This window comes from Heptranchias perlo, chromosome 23, assembly GCF_035084215.1.
Source record: "Heptranchias perlo isolate sHepPer1 chromosome 23, sHepPer1.hap1, whole genome shotgun sequence".
In the NCBI taxonomy this organism is placed as follows: Eukaryota; Metazoa; Chordata; class Chondrichthyes; order Hexanchiformes; family Hexanchidae; genus Heptranchias; species Heptranchias perlo.
In genome coordinates this window covers 26,781,351-26,804,680 of record NC_090347.1, presented here as the reverse complement: position 1 = coordinate 26,804,680, position 23,330 = coordinate 26,781,351, and the positions used below count along the sequence as shown (strand labels likewise).

Genomic DNA, 23,330 nt, shown 5'->3' with positions numbered 1-23,330 from the left:
AAAGAGGCTTGTACTGAACATAAAGAAGCATTGATAGCCAGAGTTCTTTTACATTCAAGAATGTTATGCAACTAACTCCAGCTTCATTCAGACTTGATCTCTCCGGAGTCGGTTTTTTATCACTTCTGGTTTGGGGAAACTCATACAAGAGTAATTTTCCACTATGGGAAGGGGCAAGAAATCAACGATTATGAAAATAAAGTTGAACACTACAGCACAGACCTGACACAGCAGTTTGGGAGAAAGAAAACTAAAAGCAAGATATTAACATTCAAACAGTACTGAAACCAGGACAAAAGCCTCCGAGTGCATCGCCCACAGTGTTGTCCAGCAGCCAAGGATGAGGCCAGGCAAATTGTGGTGGACTTGAAAGTCCAATGATGAGTGGAAGGGCAGAGCAAAGGCAGGACAGGGAGTGAGCAGCAGGCAAAGGCAAAGGGCCATCACAGAGCTGGTAATCTTGAGGTAGAGAAGGCTGAGGTTATAGAACAGGAGGTTCAAGTAGTGAGCAATTCATCTATCGGTAGGCATTACATAGCTCAGTTAGGATTTAGCTCTTGGTTTTTGTATCGTTGTTGGGTTGGCTGTGGAGATTCAAGTAGAGAACTGTCATGACAGCTGCATCTCAGAGAAAACCAGAGAAACAGCAGCAAAGCTGAAACAATGAAGGTGCATCTGCAACACAACTTTAGGGGTGCGTGGAGTTCAAGAGACCATAATTTGAATTTTGTTAAGCCTTGTCAACTACATCTTTTGATTTTCTGTATGCCACTTTTGAACTTCAAAGAGCATGAGAGGTATATCTCAGGAAGCACGTTCCCAGCTCAAGTAGTTCTGAGCTCACCAAAATCGAGTCTGGAGACTCCATGTTGGTAGACGGAACCTCATTTTTAAGTTATGTTACAGATGTTGGTCCAGGTCTAATGTTACTAAGAGAGTTAACGAAGTGCGGCATCTTTCATTTTCCACCTGAGGGGGGACAAGTTTAAAAAAAATCTGTAATCAAGTGAAATCTGCTGAATTGATTTTCTGCTATTGTTAAATTGTTACTTTTAATAAACTGTAATTTATAGCCTAAGTCACATGGGCTGATAGTGTTTATTCTCCTGAAGACGGGGAAAAAAATAAAGGACTTGTGTCAATTCAGTGAGTTCATTCCAATAGCTAGGTTTGTGTTTGACCAGTGGGCAATGTTACATTACCAGATATTGTGGATAGAAAGCCAGACTCTAGTTCTTAAGAGGCAGGGGCTCATTTATAAAAGTGATTTTTGGTGCTGAGTGTGAGACAAATATCGGGGTAACAAGGGGCTCAGCGCATGCATGGAAGTATACTTTCTGGGCAGCAGAACTCAAGTTTTAACACAGGCAGCTTAAACAGGATACTGCCTGGTTAAAACCCGAGCTGCAGTTTTCAGTCTCAGACTGCTAAGTGCAGTGCATATCTACCTCTTAAAAAAAAACTCAGACATGAAGCTGCACTGAGCCAATTACAAAGTTTCAACATAAGTCTACAGACACAAAAATTGTTTATGTGCCACATAAAATTTCTAGGTTGATGTACTCGACATCAGCAACTTGCCTCGGTCTTAAGCTCAGAAGACAGCATCCCACCTCATCAGTGTGATATTTCCGTACCAACCATCTTGTAGACTCTGAATGAGATTACTAATTTAATGTCAATTAGCGATGGATTCATGGCAGTTTTGTGCTTTCGACCTACCAGATATTCGATCGAGACTGCCCAAACTCATTTCACAGAGGACCTTCCAGCCGGCAGACAGAGAAGACATTCGTCCCATCCATCTGGGCTATATTTGAACCAAGTTCTCAGAGATGAAAGGCCAGGGTCTACCCCACTGCACCAAACAATTCCCCCAACCTCTCTACAGCTGTAACCTAGAGGGATAGAATCGTAGAAAGGTTACAGCATGGAAGGAGGCCATTCGGCCCATCGAGTCCGCGCCAGCTCTATGCAAGAGCAATCCAGCTAGTCCCACTCCCCCACCCTATCCGCGTAGCCCTGCAAATTTTTTACTTTCAAGTACTTATCCAGTTTCCTTCTGAAGGCCATGACTGAATCTGCCTCCGCCACCCCCTCAGGCAGTGCATTCCAGATCCTAACCACTCGCTGTGTAAAAAAGATTTTCTTCATGTTACCTTTGGTTCTTTTGCCAATCACCTTAAATCTATGCCCTCTGATTCTTGACCCTTCCGCCAATGGGAACAGTTTTTCTCTATCTACTCTGACTAGACCCTGCATGATTTTGAATACCTCTATCAAATTTCCATGCAACCTTCTCTGTTCCAAGGAGAACAATCCCAGCTTCTCCAGTCTATCCATGTAACTAAAGTCCCTCATCTCTGGAATCATTCTAGTAAATCTCTTCTGCACCCTCCCCAAGGCCTTCACATCTTTCCTAAAGTGCGGTACCCAGAACTGGACACAATACTCCAGCTGTGGCCAAACCAGTGTTTTATAAAGGTTCATCATGACTTCCTTACTTTTGTACTCTATGCCCCTATTTATAAAGCCCAGGACCCCGTATGCTTTAATAAGACAAACTTCAGCAGATACAGCGTTTGGAGCTGCAGAAAATAAAGGCAGTTTTTTGCACTAAGATTATCAACAGGAGGAATTCCACCCCCCTCGTTGACATGCACTGTATTAATTGCCATCATCATTGCTTGACTTTCTGTGTTGTGCATTTCCAAAATATTACATTTTCAAAAAGTGGAATACAAATGTATTTTCAAGAAGTTCAAAATGCTAAAGAATTAATTCACCAAGTACTTCAATTATTCAAAGTAGGGGGCTGGAGCAATTATTAATTCATGCACAGCTCTGAAAAATAGACAAGTGAGAATTTTCCCGAGAGATGGATTTTTTATTATTATTAAATAATAGGCCAGAGGTAAATGGGTAATGGAATAAAAATAGCCACATCTTATCACTAATGACCATCTTCATATGACAGCTCTGAAAGTATCATTTAGCAAAGGGATATAAAAAAAATTGTCTCAATGCAGATATATTGCAATGTGACAGATTGAGAGCAACCTCAGAGTAATTCTTGTATGCGTATCACATGATTACAAGTCTTGAATAAACATGTGTAGCTGACAGCAAGATTAAAGTAATATACATACCTCAGGGGAATGCAAATGTTTTACAGCTACAAGATATACAGTGAAATATTGTATCATTATGTGAAATCTGTAAACTATAGGAGCTGGTGGCATGCTCTGATGAACCATGCTGGAGTTGAGGTCGTTGGATGCCTCCCAATAAGAAAAAATTCTGTTCAGTTAAGGCCGTACAATTTTATCACTGTTTTAAATATACAATTATGATTGGACTCTCCCATTATAACTTGAACCTGGGGGACTTAGCACTTTGCACATTATAGGGAGATATGTGCGACAGTAAATGTCCCATGACCATAATGTGCAATAAGAAAACATGAGCGAATACTAATACTAATGGTAGGATATAGTTTGTATGCTGAAAACGACAACACATGAAATGTATGAAGTATACATCCAAATCGCCATATGCATATGTTCTAAAGTTGGTGGAAACAAAATAAATACAATTTAAAATAAATACCACTCATAACACAGATTATAGCATTGCTCTATTATTCCAAATGGACTCCATTTACAGTTACTCTTCCAATTTTTCAGGTATCCAATACCATACTTAAGGATATCAAAGGGCTGAACAGTTGGTTCAAGCCTCGCGACAGAGACTTAAACACATAATTGTAATGCTCTGTTTTCATGCAAGAAGGTTAAACAAACAGAAAGCAACATTTACATTTCCAGTGTGAAGCAAAGCACTTAAAAATGTGTGCAAATTGTGGGATTTGTGAGTAAATCACAAATACTGGCAGCATTGGGTTTGTTGCCTGCTCTCTACTGAGTTAGCTGATCTCAGCCAAGAAGACATTTGGAAGAAAGTTGGCCTCATTTCCCATGGGACATGCGGAGGTAATTCATCCAGGATTCCTGATCCTAATTGCTATCCGGTGATCCTTGCTGGAAAGCATGCCTTGTGTGGATATCAGAAGAGGATAGGATTGGACATAAGTTTGGCACACCACACTGTTAATAAGCCTACTGACAGTTCATGTCCAGACTTGGATAACGAATGGCTATTTTAGTGAGGTACTGAAGCAAAAGAGGTCTGCTGATACCTATGGGACTGTACCCAAACATGAGTCATCACTTCAGGAGAAAGGGAGCCAAGGGAAAATTGAAAGAGGGATAAGGATCATTCATTCTAGTGTTCACAAAATGATTTGTGGATTTAAAAATGAGTCGGAGCAGAAAGTTGTATCACCAGCTATTTCTCTTGGACCTACTTCCTCAGATTAAACAAACAATGATGTGTGAATATCAATACTAAAAGCAGCTGATACGACGATAAACTGGACCATCGGGTGGGAATAGTCATTTATTCTCAACTTAAATTCCATTCAAGACAAATTTGTTAGGCTAAGTGTGGATCTGGCATTACAAAAAATGCTCCTGGTGACTCGTTACAATGCTAAAGTGTTAAAAATATTTTTAACTATGGTAAGACACTCCAGTTGCCCTGCTTGCTGTATACCAGTGTGCTCTGCCAACAATTGAGGAAACAAAACCTATGACCACAATTCCTGATCATTCGTAATTTGTAGTCACAATTCCCAATGTGCAAAGTTCTTAATCTTGGCATCAGCATTGGAACAGATACTGAGCAAAAGCTGGGCACTCTCCAGGTATAGGAAATTCTTTAAAAATCACAAGAATGGACAGTAAGTCCCATCGGTATTTTTCTTGATGATAGGTAACCTGCCAACACATTCAGCCTGGGGGATAATGTGAGCCATCTAAAAGATGCTCATCCCCATATCTATTTTCTGGTATCAAGTACAGTGAGTGTAAGGCAATTTGGCCATTCTATTGTGATATGTTCCAGATAATTTAACCTTTAAAACTACAACATAATTTCATGGGATCTCTGCATTCCCATTGAAACTGTCCAATTGTCTTCAATATGGACATGCCTTTTGAGCATCACACACAATGATACAAGCTGAGTGCATTCTAATGATAGGAAACTCAATATCATCCGTGCAAATTATCATATCAGTCTGTTTCCAGACATGAATTTAAATTGCTGGATGCAACTAACTGGACATATGGGCCTAGAAATTGGTTTATGCCAGCCTGCGCCTGAATGGGTAGGCCCAAGGCACACCTGATATTGGGCCTCGGGCATCATTTAAATGAGACTGGTGAGCTGCGGATGCATGCTGGGCATCTCCAAGCAGCTTGTCGGTGAATTGATGTTGGATTTTAGGCCTGTCACCAGCAGCGATCCTTGGGAGAGGGAGGGGGAAGCGGCCGGAGAGACGGAGGGGGATGCGGCCGGGGAGAGGGAGGGGGAAGCGGCCGGGGAGAGGGAGGGGGAAGCGGCCGGGGAGAGGGAGGGGGAAGCGGCCGGGGAGAGGGAGGGGGAAGCGGCCGGAGAGAGGGAGGGGGAAGCGATCGGGGAGAGGGAGGAGGAAGCGGCCGGGGAGAGGGAGGAGGAAGCGGCCGGGGAGAGGGAGGGGGAAGTGATAGGGGAGAGGAAGGGGGAAGCGGCCGGGGGGAGAGGGAGGGGGAAGCGATCGGGGAGAGGGAGGGGGAAGCGATCGGGGAGAGGGAGAGGGAAGCGATCGGGGAGAGGGAGGGGGAAGCGGCCGGGGAGAGGGAGGGGGAAGCGATCGGGGAGAGGGAGGGGGAAGCGGCTGGGGAGAGGGAGGGGGAAGCGGCCGGGGAGAGGGAGGGGGAAGCGGCCGGGGAGAGGGAGGGGGAAGCGATCGGGGAGAGGGAGGGGGAAGCGGCCGGAGAGAGGGAGGGGGAAGCGATCGGGGAGAGGGAGGGGGAAGTGGCCGGGGAGAGGGAGGGGGAAGCGATCGGGGAGAGGGAGGGGGAAGCGGCCGGGGAGAGGGAGGGGGAAGCGATCAGCAGGGGGCTGAGTGGGAGCAGGGAATAACACTCCTGCACCTCCCGGCTCCACATTCAGGTATGGATTTTTCAACAACCATACCTTTTTGGTGGCTGTTTCCAGCGGTCCCTCCAAGGACCGCTAATTAGGGCGCATGTATCGAAGGAGGTGGAGGCTATTCGGCCCATCGTGCCTATGCTGGCTCTTTGAAACAGTTATCCAATTAGTCCCATTTATCCAATTCCCTTTTGAAAGTTACGATTGACTCTGCTTCCTCTACCCATTCAGACAGTGCGTTCTGGATCATAAATACTCGCTGTGTAAAAAAATGTTTCCTCATGTCGCCTCTGGCTCTTTTGTCGAGCTCCTTAAATCTGTGTCCTCTGGTTACCAACCCTTCTGCCACTGGAAACAGTTACTCATTTACTCTATCAAAACCCTTCAGGATTTTGAACACCTTTACAAATCTCCTCTTGGCCTTCTCTGTACTAAGGAGAACAACCCCAGCTTCTCCAGTCTCTCTATGAAGTTTCTCATTTTGGTACCATTCTAGTAAATCTCTTCTGCACCTTCTCTAAGGCCTTGACATCTTTCCTAAAGTGTGGTGCCCAGAATTGAACACAATACTCCAGCTGAGCCTAACCAGTGTTTTATAAAGATTTAGCACAATTTCCATGCTTTTGTACTCTATACCTTTATTAATAAAGCCCAGCATCCCATATGATTTTTAACAGCCTTCTCAACTTGTTTTGCCATCTTCAAAGATTTTTGTACATATACCCCCAGGTTTCTGTGTTCCTGAACTCCCTTTAAAATTATACCATTTAGTGTATGTTGCCTCTCCTCATTCTTCTGAACAAAATGTATCACTTCACACTTCTCTGGGTTAAATTTTATCTGCCATGTGTCTGCCCATTTCACCGGTCTGTCAATGTCCTCCTGAAGTTTGTTACTATCCTCCACATTGTTTACTACATTTCTGAGTTTTTGTGTCATCTACAAATTTTGAAATTATGCCCTCTATACCCAAGTCCAGGTCATTAATATAAAACAAAAAGAGCAGTTGTCCTAATACTGACCCCTGGGGAACACCACTGTATACTTCCCTCCAGTCTGACAAACAACCATTCACCACTACTCTCTGCTTTCTGTCCCTTAGCAAATTTTGTATCCACGCTGCCACTCTCCTTTAATCCCATGGGCTTTAATTTTGCTAATAAGTCTATTATATGGTACTTTATCAAATGCCTTTTGAAAGTCCATAGACACATCAACCACACTACCCTCATCAATCCTATCCACTACTTCATCAAAGAACTCAATCAAGTTAGTCAAACACAATTTTCCTTCAACAAATCCGTGCTGACTTTCATTTATTAGCCCATACTTTTCCAAGTGCCAATTAATTTTGACCCAGATTAATGTCTCTAAAAGTTTCCCCACCACTGATGTTAGGCTGTAATTGTTGGGTTTATCACTCTCCCCTTTTTTGAACAGGGGTGTAACATTTGCTGCCCTCCAGTCCTCTGGCACCATCCCCATATCTAAAGAGGATTGGATGATTGTCGCCAGAGCCACCGCAATTTCCACCCTTACTTCCCTCAGTGTCCCATCTTTTCTACTTTGAGTACTGCCAATCTTTTTAGTACCTCCTCTTTATCTATTTTTATCCTATCCAATATCACTACTACCTCCTCCTTTACTGCGACACTGGCAGTATCCTCTTCTCCAGTGAATACAGATGCGAAGTATTCATTTAGTACCTCAGCTATGCCCTCTGCCTCCATAAGAAGATCTCCTTTTTTGTCGTTAATTTGTTCCACCTTTCCTTTGACTACTCTTTTACCGTTTATATATTTATAAAAGACTTTTGGATTCCCTTTTATGTTGGCCGCTAATCTATTCGCATACCCTCTCTTTGGCCCTCTTATTTCTTTTTTTTTTATTCATCCATGGGGTGTGGGCGTCACTGGCAAAGCCAGCATTTATTACCCATCCCTAATTGCCCTCAAGAAGATGGTGGTGAGCCGCCTTCTGCAGTCCGTGTGGTGAAGGTACTCCCACAGTGCCAGGATTTTGACCCAGCAACGATGAAGGAACGGGGATATATTTCCAAGTTTCCAAGTCATGATGATGTGTGACGTGGAGGGGAACGTGCAGGTAGTGGTGTTCCCATGTGCCTACTGCCTGACCTTTTAGGTGGCAGAGGTCGCGGGTTTGGGAGGTGCTGTCGATGAAGCCTTGGCGAGTTGCTGCAGTGCATCTTGTAGATAGTACACACTGCAACCATGGTGGTGAAGGGAGTGAATGTTTAGGGTGGTGGATGGGGTGCCAATCAAGCGGATTGCTTTGTCCTGGATGGTATCGAGCTTCTTGAGTGTTGTTGGAGCTGCACTCATCCAGGCAAGTGGAGAGAATTCCATCACACTCCTGACTTGAGCCTTGTAGCTGGTGGAAAGGCTTCCTAGATCTCCTTTGTACTTTGTTTTCAGCCTGGTTCTCTACTGTATTATGAACCTTACATTTGTCATAAGCCTCCTTTTTCTGTTTCACTATAATCTCCATAGTCAACTAGGGAGCTCTAGCTTTGGATGCCCTTTCTTTTCCCCTCGTGGGAATGTGTCTATACTGTACCCAAACTATCTTCTCCTTGAAGGCGGCCCGTTGTTTAATTCATGTTTTGCCTATCTATTTTTGATTCCAATCCACCTGGGCAAGATCCCTTTTTAACTCACTGAAATTTGCTCTCCTCCAGTTAAGTATTTTCACACTTGATTGTTTCTTGTCCTTTTTCATAACTATTGTAAACCTAATGATATTATGATCACTGTTTCCCAAATGAAAATCAGTTACTCATGTTTCTATATTAAATTTGTCTAATGCCATTCATATATCCTACTCAGCAGTGTTTACAATGAAATAAAGGCACTTAAGATTCTCCATACTTAAAAAAAAACTCCAGGTCCTTTTATCGAAATAATACGAAGCTCAGTGGCACAACTGAGAGAGCACTATCTCCAGGTTCCATCACCAACCTGCAAAGGGTTTCTTGCAAGTAGAGTGCATAAAAAAAACAGAATTTATTCATTGCCATTAAAATAAAAATTGTTATAGATTTCCTTTGTTACAACAAAGAAATATCATTTCGAAGATTTGTTTTCATCTCAATCTTCAAAGCTAATGCACATAAAATGACCCAGTATTATCTTAACAGAGACTTCTGTGCCTTGGCTCCTGATGTAACAAGTTACTTCTGCTTGCCTGCAGCAAGCATTTGTCACAGGCCTTCTGAAATGGCTACAACAGCCTCTCATTACTGCCAGCAAAACTTTACCCAATGCGCAATGACAAATCACACACTCTTCAGAGAACAAAAAAAATAGTGATTAAAAAAGCACCCTTCACAGGCACTGGTATACATCGGAACAGGAATAGGCCATTGAGCCCCTCGAGCCTGTTCCACCATTCAATGAGATCATGGCTGATCTGTGTCCTAACCCCATATACCCGCCTTAGCCCTATATCCCTTAATATGTTTGGTTAACAAAAATCCATCAATCTCAGATTTAAAGTTTACAAGTGAGCGAGCATCAACTGTCTCTTTGGACCTCCACTGTTTCGAGCTTTTCACCATTTAGAAAGTACTCTGATCTATCCTTTTTAGGTCCAAAGTGGATGACCTCACACTGACCTACATTGAAATCCATTTGCCAGTTTTGCCCATTCACTTAATCTATTAATATCTCTCTAATTTTATGCTTCCATCTACACTGCTTACAATGCTGCCTATCTTTGTGTCATCGGCAAATTTGGATATGTGGCTCTCTATCCCATCATCGAAGTCATTAATAAATACAGTGAATAGTTGAGGCCCCAACACAGATCCCTGTGGGACACCACTCGTCACATCCTGCCAATTTGAATACCTGTCCTTTATCCCTACTCTGTCTCCTGCTGATCAGCCAATTTCTTAACCAGGTCAATAATTTGCCCTCAATTCCATGAGCTTCAACTTTAGCTAAAAGACTTTTATGAGGGACTTTCATCAAATGCCTTCTGGAAGGCCATATAAACAACATCCATAGACAATCCCCTGTGCATTACTTTAGTCACCTCTTCAAACAATTCAATCAGGTTCATCAGGCATGACCTACCCTTTACAAATTCATGCTGGCTCTCTCTGATGAGGTGAAAATTTAAGATGTTCAGTCACTCTATCCTTAATTAGAACCATAGAAAAGATACAGCACAGAAGGGGGCCATTAGGCCCATTGTGTCCACGCCGGCTCGAAGAACAACCAGGTGCCCAATCTAATCCCACCTTCCAGCACCTGGTCTGTAGCCCTGCAGCTTACAGCACTTGAGGTGCAGGTCCAGGTACTTTTTAAAAGAGTTGAGGGTCCCTGCCTCGACCAACAATTCGGGCAGTGAGTTCCATACATCCACCACCCTCTGGGTAAAAAAGTTTTTCCTCATGTCCCCTCTAATCCTTCCGCCAATCAGCTTAAATCTATGTCCTCTAGTTCTTGAACTCTCCGCTAGGGGAAACAGGTACTCCCTGTCTACTCTATCTGGGCCCCTCATAATTTTGTACACCTCAATCAAGTCTCCCCTCAGCCTCCTCTGCTCCAAGGAAAACAACCCCAGCCGATCCAATCTCTCCTCGTAGCTGCAATTTTCAAGCCCTGGCAACATTCTTGTAAATCTTCTCTGCACTCTCTCCAGAGCAATTATGTTCTTCCTGTAATGTGCTGACCAGAACTGCGCACAATACTCCAGCTGTGGCCTTACCAGCGTTTTATACAGTTCCATCATTACATCCCTGCTTTTGCATTCTATACCTTGGCTAATAACGGAGAGCATTCCGTATGCCTTCTTCACAACCTTATCTACCTGTACTGCCACCTTCAGGGACCTGTGCACATGCACTCCAAGATCTCTCACTTCCTCTAACCCTTTCAACAGATTCCCGTTTACTGCGTAAACCCTTTCACTGTTTGCCCTCCCGAAGTGCATTACCTCACAATTCTCCGGGTTGAACTCCATTTGCCACTTTTCCGTCCACTCCACCAACCCATTGATATCTTCTTGAAGTCTACAGCTATCCTCTTCACTATCAACTGCACGGCCAATTTTTGTGTCGTCTGCAAATTTGCCGATCATGCCCCCTACGTTCAAGTCCAAATCATTAATATATACCACAAACAGCAAGGGACCCAACACTGAGCCCTGTGGCACACCACTGGAAATGGATTTCCATTTGCAAAGACATCCATCGACTTTTACCCTTTGTTTCCTGTTACTGAGCCAATTTTGGATCCAATTCGCCACATTTCCCTGTATCCCAGGGGCTTTTACCTTTCTGACCAGTCTGCCATGTGGGACCTTGTCAAATGCCTTACTAAAATCCATGTAGACATCATCCACTGCACTACCCTCATCAATCCTCCTTGTCACTTCCTCAAAGAATTCAATCAGATTTGTAAGGCATGACCTTCCCTGAACAAATCCATGCTGACTATCCCTGATTAAACCATGCCTTTCCAAGTGACAGTTTATCCTACCTCTCAGTATTGATTCTAATAGTTTTCCCACCACCGAGGTAAGACTCTAGTAATTTCCTGACAACAGATGTTAGGCTAACTGGTCTATAATTCCCTGATTTCCCTCTCTCACCTTTTAAATTTGCCATGTGCAATTTTCCAAACTAAAGGAACACTTCCTGAATCGAGAGAACTTTGGAAGATTATAGTTAGGGCAGCTACAATGTTCTCACCATTTCCTTCAAAACCGTGGGATGGAAACCATCTGGTCCTGGGGATCTGTCACTCTTTAGTGTTAATTTGTTAACGTTAATTATTGTGAGTCCCCGTTCCTGATTCAAAATTAGTTTCCTTGGTGTGTCCGCCTGCCATCCTCTTCCTGGTGAGACTTTTCTCTCCCCTCGTTTTTCTCCCCTGCGGTTTTCTCCCTTTGAAGCTGGGGTGTGGTTCAAGTGCCAGGCACCCTCTGGCATTTGCCCAAATGGTGAGCTTAGATAGTAAGTGCCAACAGGCTATTCAATTGTTGGGCATCACAGCTGAGTTCAGTCCTATGCTCGTCTGATATCCACACAGGCAAGATTGGCTAGCAATCAGCAGCAGGCACCATGGTTGATTGTACCCCTCTTAAGCCCAAGTGCACTAAGGCCAACTGTGGCATGTGTACCTTTCCCCTGGCTAAGATTAGCCTTATCAGCATAGATTGAGAATCAAAGCTGGGGCCTACATGGGATAGGCACACCAAATAATTTATGAGCAATTAAATCTTTTCAGTTAAACACCATAAACCTTGCAGTAAGTTCCAAATGGATAGAAAAAAAACATAACATTGAGAAAATATTTCCAGTATTTCTGGCATTTCTTTTAATCTCTAAAGTTTGAGTAATTTTTGGGGGTTTATTGCCAAAGAAAATGAGAGGAAATCGCATTCTGTTATCAGCAGTGTTTATTCTCTTGAAATATTGATAAGACTTAGCATGGTCTGCACACTGGCTTGGATATGGTACATCATTGGCCACAAAACACCTGGAAGTATGTATATTAAGGATCGCACGTGGCTTTGTTTACATTACAAATTGAGTATTGCCAGGCCAAGAGGGCTTTGGCCAAGCGGTGAGGTAGACTTCATGGGTGCTTCACTGGTGTGCACTGGGCAACATATAGTTTCCAGAGATAAGCTATTCATTTTCAAATTAATCCTCACCTTGAAAGTTCTGGCCTAATACATGATCACCAGCATGGCTTTAGGCATGGTTGTTCCACTGGTGATTTTGTTGTTTAAGTTACACGTGTCTGAAACTCTTGTTCTTGAACATTTTGGTGAAATATCCATCACAGCCTTGATACTCTCCAAAGATTTTGGCAACATCTGGCACAAGTTACTATCAATTCACTTCCTGCCAAAACAATATTCATGACGATTTGATTCCCTCTCAAATCGACCTTGTTCCTATGGCTCATTCTCTGGCTTCTTTCCCACTTAACTCAATGGCTTCCCAGACCTCTGTCCTTTCTCTCATTCTGAACACACCAGTAACCTTAAACATATTTTAAAAAGGAATACAGATTACACAAACTTGAGAAGTATTACTTCCCTATTTAAAAAATTCCTAGGGTCACTCTACTAGCTGTTTTTGATGGTTTTCACTTCTCTCTCCTGGCATTAATAGCAGTTGGAACTTTTACATTATCAAAGGTTTAGTTTTGAAAAATATACTATAAATCAGCAGTCACTTCAGGTTTCTGATACATGTGTCAAGGCCTAAAAAACCCCAAAAAGGTATGTGTTCAGGCCCTGCATTGAAACATGTGAGTGGAACAGGAATGTAGTGGTTAATTTGTTGCAGTGTCTATTTTTTGCCACGAGAGACACAGAATATACAATTTTAAATGCTTCATGTATCTGAAAACAATGGGCAAATCTTCCTGGAAAAATAATGGTGAGTTCATGGCACACGCTGTTATTAATATGCAAATCAGCCAGCAAGTTCAAGGGAAGAAGAGATTTGGTGTGGTCTTAAAGTGCCTGATATTTTACTGATTTAATCTCATTTAAGCAGTTTATCCAGATGGCTGACAGAGACCCAGATAACTTCTTAATGTCTAGATTACTGTTTTACAGCAAAACAACTCCAGCCTGTTTTGTGTGAAACTCAGTTTCCAAGGTCATGGCATTATCAAATGTGACATTCCACTAAAAGAGGAGTTTGACATTGCATCTAACACGAGCACTTGAGGTAGCTTTCTTTCAGCACAAGATAAAATATTAAAATCCTTTAAGAGAACGAGTGCAATTCTTGTGGTTGAAGTGCACGTCTTCTTATATCCGATGTTTAATCTAAAACACCTCTTGTAAGTGGTTGCACTCGTGAAACCTGAATCCACATTTATCTGCAACTATTTGGCCGGACAAGCGAAGGGAAAACATATTCAAATTACAATTTGATACATTTTAAGCAGCAAAGTCTTTTTTAGAACAGATTGCATGACTGAAATGCTACAATGCTATATCATGCCAATTTGCAGGGAAAGAACATACATTTTGAAGTAATTTATTTAAGGGGATGAAGATAAATTTGCTGACAACAATGTTTGTAACAGGAAATGCCCAGAACAACAGTACAATAATATTATAAAATGTAGCAGAGCAGACTAAACAACACAAGTGAATTGCAGGGTCTGGTCTGAATGCAGCATTCAAATACCTGTTCATTTGTCTTACAATGCCACATTGAGCTGGAAGAACTGCTTAAAGCAGATATTGACCAACATTTTAACGACAGCGCACATTCCCCCAAGGACTATGCTCCGTACAGCAGACAAATGTCTTTTCCCTCCTGTCAAACCCAGTAATGAAAAGTTTACAGCTACAACTAATGGCATGGTATATTTTTCATGGAGCTAACACTATGACAACATTCATCTGACGAAGGGGATAATCTCCGAAAGCTTGTGATTTTAAAATAAATTTGTTGGACTATAACCTGGTGTTGTAAGATTCCTTACATATGACAACATTGAAAGTGCGGTCTGGTGTAAATTCAGGTAGGTCTCCACTGTGTGCACTTGCCCATTGCAAAGTGTGAGGTGATACATTTTGGTAGGAAGAATGAGGAGAGGCAGTATAAACCAAAGAGTACAACTGTAAAGGGGGTGCAGAAACAGAGAGACCTGGGGGGTACATGCACACAGGTCATTGAAGGTGGCAGGACAGGTTGAGAAAGTGGTTAAGAAAACATACAGGATCCTGGGCTTTATAAATAGAGGCATAGAGTACAAAAGCGAGGATGTTATGTTGAACTTTTGTAAAACACTGATTCGGCCACAACTGGAGTATTGTGTCCAATTCTGGGCACCGCACTTCAGGAAGGATGTGAAGGCCTTAGACAAGGTGCAGAAAAGATTTACTAGAATGGTTCCAGGGATGAGGGACCTCAGTTGCGTGGATAGACTGGAAAAGCTGGAGTTGTCCTCCAGAGAGAAGGTTGAGGGGAGATTTGATAGAGGTGTTCAAAATCATAAAGAGTCCAGACAAAGTAAATAAAGAAAAACTGTTCCCATTAGCGGAATGGTCAAGAACCAGAGGACATAGGTTTAAGGTGGTTGGCAAAAGAACCAAAGGCGATATGAGGAAAAACTTATTTTACGCAGTGAGTGGTTAGGATCTGGAATGCACTGCCTAAAAGGGTGGTGTGGAAGCAGGGTCAATTGTGGCTTTCAAAAAGGAATTAGATAGGTACCTGAAGGAGAAAAATTTGCAAGGCTACAGGGAAAGAGCAGGGGAGTGGGACTAGTTGGAGTGCCCTTGGAGAGTTGGTGCAGGCTCGATGGGCCGAATGGCCTCCTTCTGTGCTGTAACCATTCTATGATTGTCCCTGACCAGCTTGGTTGTACCAATAAAACCCATTAAAAGGCTTTCTAATCTTGGACTTGGGTTGTTTTGCCTGGTTACAGTAAAACAATAATTGCTACAGTGAAAAGAAAAATGACTCTTGTTCCGGTCAAAGTAGAAGAAAACACCTTTCTTCTTTTTTCAAAACCGTAAACAAAGCTACAAAATATAGGAGAAAGGGATACCTCATTGAGTATTCCCAGCATCCATTCCTATTGTGCACAGTCCTTAAAATGGCTTCCCTGCAAAATGTCCACATTGTCCATGAAGAAGCTATTTTTGTCCTTATTTTTATGTTATACATAAAGAAATTATATATATATACACATAATTACAATTAACAACAGTCTGCTGTTGGTGCAGGGCCACAGTTTCATTAGTTCATAAAAGGTCCATTTTTAATTAAGATCAATGATCTTTGTATTCCATGATATATTGGCCTTTGTACAAGACCATCAGTATTGGTCAACAACAGGGAGTGCAAATGGTAAACCTTTTTTACTTTAACAAAATGATCACAGGGAGAATGACTTTGATTTTTAAAACTGCCCCGCTTATTTTTATTAAAAGCTGGCAATTCCCAGCAGCTTCATTGGATTTTTGTACACCTCACAAGTGGCTTGGTTACTCTGGTCTGGTCATTTCATCGTATCAATGCAGTATTACACCAATAAATGAAGGTGTATTTTTAATCACACAAGTTAGTCTTGACACTGAAGCCATCACGAGTTTGGGACAGGCTTGATGGACCAGCTGGTCTTTCCTGCCCGTCATTTCCCTATGTTTGTAGGTATATTTGTAAGTCCCAAGTTTATATTTATTTAATTTTCCTTATTTAAAAAAGGTATAAAGCGGAACTATCCAAGGCCTCGTACCACTACGTCGTCGTACTATGCCAGGCCTTGTACCACTACGTCGTTGTATCTATACCAGATTCATCAGCCGCACTCGGAAGACAGTCCAGAATGTCACCCGAGCACAACGCAACGCCATCAAAGCTCTCAAGACCAACCGCAACATCGTCATCAAACCAGCGGACAAAGGAGGAGCCATCGTCATACAGAACAGAACGGACTATTGCAAAGAAGCATACCGACAACTGGACAACCAGGAACACTACAGACGGTTACCCACAGACCCGACCAAAGAACACACCCATCAGCTCAACAAACTGATCAAGACCTGCGATCCAGACCTTCAAAACATCCTACGCACTCTCATCCCACGTACTCCCCGCGTGGGAGACTTCTACTGCCTCCCAAAGATACACAAAGCCAACACACCCAGACGTCCTATCGTATCAGGCAACGGAACCCTGTGTGAGAACCTCTCTGGATACATCGAGGGCATCCTGAAACCCATCATGCAGGGAACCCCCAGCTTCTGTCGCGACACTACAGACTTTCTACAAAAACTCAGTACCCACGGACCTGTTGAACCAGGAACACTTCTCACCACGATGGACGTCTCGGCACTCTACACCAGTATCCCCCACGATGACGGCATCGCTGCGACAGCATCAATACTCAACACCAACAACAGCCAATCTCCAGACGCCATCCTACAACTCATCTGCTTCATCCTGGATCACAATGTCTTCACCTTCAATAACCAGTTCTTTACCCAAACACACGGAACAGCCATGGGGACCAAATTCGCACCCCAATACGCCAACATTTTCATGCACAAGTTCGAGCAGGACTTCTTCACTGCACAGGACCTCCAACCAACACTATACACCAGATACATAGACGACATTTTCTTCCTATGGACCCACGGTGAGGAATCACTAAAGAGACTACACGATAACATCAACAAGTGAGTAGGGCTAGTGAGTATAGAAATAGGAGGATAGAACAGATGAATGCGTGGCTAAAGAGTTGGTGCAGGAGGGAGGGTTTCAGTTTCCTGGATCACCGGGCCTGCTTCTGGGGAAGGTGGGACTTGTACAAGTCGGACGGGTTGCACCTGAACCAGAGCGGGACAAATATCCTTGCGGGGAGGTTTGCTAGCACTGTTTGGGGGGGTTTAAACTAACTTGGCAGGGGGATGGGATACAGAGTGGAGCTATAATAGGGGGTGATGTGCAGCCAAATATAGAGAAAAAAACAAGTCAGCTTGGAAGACAGGGCAAATATGTAAGGGCAAGGTTGGATGGCATCTATTTTAATGCAAGGAGTCTTGCGAATAAGGGGGATGAACTGAAGGTGTTGATAAACACATGGGAGTATGATATTGTTGCTGTCACAGAGACATGGTTGAGGGAGGGGCAAGACTGGCAGCTCAATATTCCAGGGTACAGAATCTTCAGGCGTGACAGAGGGGGAGGTATAAGAGGAGGGGGGGTCTCAATATTAATTAAAGAATCAATTACTGCCATAAGGAGGGATGATATATTAGCAGGTTCCTCTAATGAGGCCATATGGGTGGAGCTTAAAAACAAAAAGGGGGCAAGCACTTTGATGGGAGTGTACTATAGGCCCCCAAACAGTCAGGGGGAGATAGAGGAACAGATATGTAGGCAAATCTCAGAAAATTGTGCAAATAATAGGGTAATAATAGTGGGGGATTTCAACTTCCCCAATATTAACTGGGATACTCAGAGTGTAAAAGGCGTAGAGGGTACAAAATTCTTAACGTGCATCCAGGAGAGCTTTTTGAGCCAGCATGTAGAAAGTCCTACAAGAGAGGGGGCGGTACTGGACCTAATTCTAGGGAATGTGGCCGGCCAAGTGGAAGAAGTGCTAGTAGGTGAGCACTTTGGTGACAGTGACCATAATTCGATGAGATTTAAGGAGGTCATGGAAAAGGACAGGGAGGGGCCGGAAATAAAGGTTCTAAATTGGGGGAAGGCCGATTTTAATAGGATAAGGCAGGATCTGGCCAAAATGGACTGGGATCAGCTGCTTGTAGGAAAATCCGCATCGGAGCAATGGGAGTCTTTCAGAAGGGAGATTGAGACCATACAATGGCAACATGTTCCCGTAAAGGTCAAGGGTGGTTCCAAGAACTCCAGGGAACCTTGGATGTCAGGGGATATACGAGAATGGATTAGGAAAAAAAGGAGGGCTTTTGGCAGATACAAAAGGCTAAAGACAGAGGAAGCCCTAGAGGAGTACAAAAAGTGCAGGGGGATACTTAAAAAAGAAATTAGGAGATCAAGGAGGGGCCATGAAATAACACTGGCGAGCAAAATAAAGGAAAATCCTAAGATGTTTTATAAGTATATTAAGGGTAAGAGGATGACTAGGGAAAAAATAGGGCCCATTAGGGACAAAAATGGCAATCTGTGTGTGGAGCCGGCAGATGTAGGAGGGATTCCAAATGAATTTTTTGCATCTGTTTTCACTATGGAGAAGGACGATGTAGACATAGAAATACGGCAGGGGGACTGTGATATACCCGAACATATTAACATCGAGCGGGAGGAGGTATTGGCGGTTTTAGCAGGCCTAAAAATGGATAAATCCCCAGGCCCGGACGAAATGTATCCCAGGCTACTGTGTGAGGCAAAGGAGGAGATTGCGGGGGCTCTAACACATATATTCAGAACCTCTCTGGCCGCAGGGGATGTGCCAGAGGACTGGAGAACCGCTAATGTAGTACCATTATTCAAGAAGGGGAGTAGGGAAAAACCGGGGAACTACAGGCCAGTGAGCCTAACATCAGTGGTAGGAAAAATATTGGAAAAAATTCTGAAGGACAAAATTAGTCTCCACTTGGAGAAGCAAGGATTAATCAGGGATAGTCAACATGGCTTTGTCAAGGGAAGATCATGTCTGACTAATTTGATTGAATTTTTTGAGGGGGTGACTAGGCGTGTGGATGAGGGTAACGCAGTGGATGTGGTATACATGGATTTCAGTAAGGCCTTCGATAAAGTCCCGCACAGGAGACTGGTCAAGAAGGTACGAGCCCATGGAATCCAGGGTGCCTTGGCACTTTGGATACAAAACTGGCTTAGTGGCAGAAGGCAGAGGGTGATGGTCGAAGGTTGTTTTTGTGACTGGAAGCCTGTGGCCAGTGGGGTACCACAGGGATCGGTGCTGGGTCCCTTGCTGTTTGTGGTCTACATTAATGACTTGGATATGAATGTAAAAGGTATGATCAGTAAGTTCGCTGATGATACAAAAATTGGTAGGGTGGTAAATAGCGAGGAGGATAGCCTCAGTCTGCAGGACGATATAGATGGGTTGGTCAGATGGGCGGAACAGTGGCAAATGGAATTTAACCCGGAAAAGTGCGAGGTGATGCACTTTGGAGGGACTAACAAGGCAAGGGAATACACAATGAATGGGAGGACCCTAGGCAAGACAGAGGGTCAGAGGGATCTTGGTGTGCAAGTTCACAGATCCCTGAAGGCGGCGGAACAGGTAGATAAGGTGGTAAAGAAGGCATATGGGATACTTGCCTTTATTAGCCGAGGCATAGAATATAAGAGCAAGGAGGTTATGATGGAGCCGTATAGAACACTGGTTAGGCCACAGCTGGAGTACTGTGTGCAGTTCTGGTCGCCACACTACAGGAAGGATGTGATCGCTTTGGAGAGGGTGCAGAGGAGATTCACCAGGATGTTACCAGGGCTGGAGCGCTTCAGCTATGAAGAGAGACTGGGAAGATTGGGTTTGTTTTCCTTGGAGCAGAGGAGGCTGAGGGGGGACATGATTGAGGTGTACAAAATTATGAGGGGCACAGATAGGATGGATACTAAGGAGCTTTTTCCCTTCGTTGAGGGTTCTATAACAAGGGGACATAGATTCAAGGTAAAAGGCGGGAGGTTTAGAGAGGATTTGAGAAAGAACTTTTTCACCCAGAGGGTGGTTGGAGTCTGGAACTCACTGCCTGAAAGGGTTGTGGAGGCAGGAACCCTCACAACATTCAAGAAGCATTTGGATGAGCACTTGAAATGCCATAGCATACAAGGCTACGGACCAAATGCTGGAATATGGGATTAGAGTAGACAGGGCTTGATGGCCGGCGCGGACACGATGAGCCGAAGGGCCTCTATCCGTGCTGTATAACTCTATGACTCTAAGTTCCATCCCACCATCAAGCTCACCATGGACTACTCCTCAGAATCAGTTTCTTTCTTGGACACACGAATCTCCATCAAAGACGGGCACCTCAGCACCTCACTCTACCGCAAGCCCACGGACAACCTCACGATGCTCCACTTTTCCAGCTTCCACCCTAACCACGTCAAAGAGGCCATCCCCTATGGACAGGCCATGCGAATACACAGGGTCTGCTCAGACGAGGAGGAATGCGATGGACACCTACAGACGCTGAAAGACGCCCAAGTAAGAACGGGATATGATGCTCGACTCATCGATCGACAGTTCCGACGGGCCACAGCGAAAAATCGCGTAGACCTCCTCAGAAGACTAACACGGGACGCAACCAACAGAGTACCCTTCGTCGTCCAGTACTTCCCCAGAGCGGAGAAACTACGCCATGTTCTCCGCAGCCTTCAACATGTCATCAATGATGATGAACACCTCGCTATGGCCATCCCCACACCTCCACTACTCGCCTTTAAACAGCCACCCAACCTCAAACAAACCATCGTTCGCAGCAAATTACCCAGCTTTCAGGAGAACAGCGTCCACGACACCACACAACCCTGCCACTGTAACCTCTGCAAGACATGCCAGATCATCGACACAGATACCACCATCACACGAGAGGACACCACCCACCAGGTGCACGGTTCATACTCCTGTGACTCGGCCAACCTTCTCTACCTCATACGTTGCAGGAAAGGATGCCCCAGAGCATGGTACATTGGCGAGACCATGCAGACGCTGCGACAACGGATGAACGGACACCGCGCAACAATCGCCAAACAGGAGGGTTCTCTCCCTGTCGGGGAACACTTCAGCAGTCAAGGACATTCAGCCACCGACCTTCGGGTAAGCATACTCCAAGGCGGCCTTCGAGACACACGACAATGCAAAATCGTCGAGCAGAAATTGATAGCCAAGTTCCGCACCCATGAGGACGGCCTCAACCGGGATCTTGGGTTCATGTCACACGACACGTAACCCCACCAGCGAACAAATGTTATCTGTTTTTAATATAACGGGTCATTGACTGTCTTCCTTCTCTCTCTCTTTTTTTTTGGGGGTTTGTATATTCGGTGGCCTTTTAGGTGACACCTTTCTGTCTGCTCACTGTGATTGCCTTGGCAACGGGCAGTAATCATCAGGTATTGTTCTGTGATTTTCAAATGCGAAGGATTCGAAAATGTCATTTCCATACCGTTCACCTGAGGAAGGAGGAAGCCTCCGAAAGCTTGTGGAATTTAAAATAAATTTGTTGGACTATAACTTGGTGTTGTAAAATTGTTTACAATTGTTGTACCACTACGTGATTTATTAAAAAATCATGGGTTTTTTGCCTCTGATTTTCTCTCCGTTAACATTAATCAGTGGAAAATCGTTGGCAATGCATTTGCAGTTTTCTGGTAAGTCGCCCACTGCTTGCAAGGCCCTGCCACTGGTGCCGGGCCTCGGAGGTTCCATCCACAGTATCTGCAATCTCTCCAAGTCTATGATGTATATGTCTGGCTGTGTCCCATTTCCTGTGACAGAAGTTTGAAAACTGAACATTAAAAATGGATGGAAATAATGAGAAACCACCAGTGTCTATTGACCGGGTAGCACTGTGTGTAGGTGTTACTGTGTGCACTTCCATCACAACATGAAAGAACGCCTCATCTTCATCTCCACCAGTAGATGGATGAAGACAAAATATTCAACAGATGCAATGCAGCAGTAGTGAAGTTGCATATAACCATCTCATTACCCATCATTAATTTGCCCAGATTTTCAGGGAACCTTTTCCATTGTATCAACTTTAAATACAGCATTTCTTCGTTAGTATCAAAAATAATAACCTTTTGACAACCACCACAGTTTTTTATGCATTTAATTGTTTAAAGATAAATGTGACAATGGACAAAATGCCACAATCATCCCACGTTCTTCAACGATGTCTGAAATCCAACATTGGTTCCCTATCCAGGGAGGCCTCGATTTTAAAATTCTCATCCTTGTTTTCAAATCTCGACATGGCCTCACCCCTCCCTATCTCTGTAACCTCCCCCAGCCCTCCTCCAGATCCCCAATTTTAATGGCTCCACCATTAGCAGCCATGCCTTCAGCTGCCTAGGCCCTAAGCTCTGGAATTCCCTCCCTAAACCTCTCCACCTCTCTCTCCTCCTTTAAGATGCTCCTTAAAGCCCACCTGTCACCTGTCCTACTATCTCCTTATGTGGCTTTGCGTCAAATTTTGTTTGATAATGTTCCTGTGAAGCGCCCTAGGATGTTTTACTGCATTAAAGACACTATATAAATTCAAGTTGTTGCTATTGTTGATAGCATTCAAGGCCGTTTGCTCTGGACCACACTTAGCTTGACAGTCAGCTGAGTAGATGGGTAAGAATTGCAAATCCCTCACAATGTGGCACGCTAGGGGTTTTATTCCAGGAAAAGTTCAAGAGCTCTAAAGATTCATGAATGTAAGTACGGAGAGGGTGAAATTCCTGTCATTATTAATTTTAGCAAAAATGTAGGGGCAAATTTGAAGTGATTAAATACCACTTTTTACTTGTCAACACTTTTTGACTGATATAAGCGAAGAAAAGAATTTCATTCCCAGATTCAGTAAAGTAAAATGCTAGTTACCTGACAGCTTGCTGCCCTGTTCCTGCTGAGTTGCAGATGAGAAGAAGCACTTTGCCAGCAGCACCATGTTGAATGAACTCTGCTGGAGATACTTCAAAGCTGTCAGCCTTATAAGAAGATGCAGCCGTGTTCTGGTAACGCCCTGTGTTGCAATAAGACAAAGAATTTAAGATTCTTGGTGTAAACATCAGATTTCATTTCAATTACCAAAAAATGAAAGTAAAAGAAAAT

General features: G+C 43.7%; 1 protein-coding gene across 1 annotated transcript in view; it reads right to left on the bottom strand.

The window, feature by feature from the left end:
* Nucleotides 1–23,330, bottom strand: part of usp43a (ubiquitin specific peptidase 43a) — a 356,354-nt gene that overhangs the window by 59,336 nt on the left and 273,688 nt on the right. Inside the window, exon 7 of the mRNA XM_068004243.1 lies at nt 23,100–23,241. Within this exon, the coding sequence (XP_067860344.1) occupies nt 23,100–23,241 (142 nt within the window). The remainder of the gene's footprint in view (nt 1–23,099; nt 23,242–23,330) is intronic.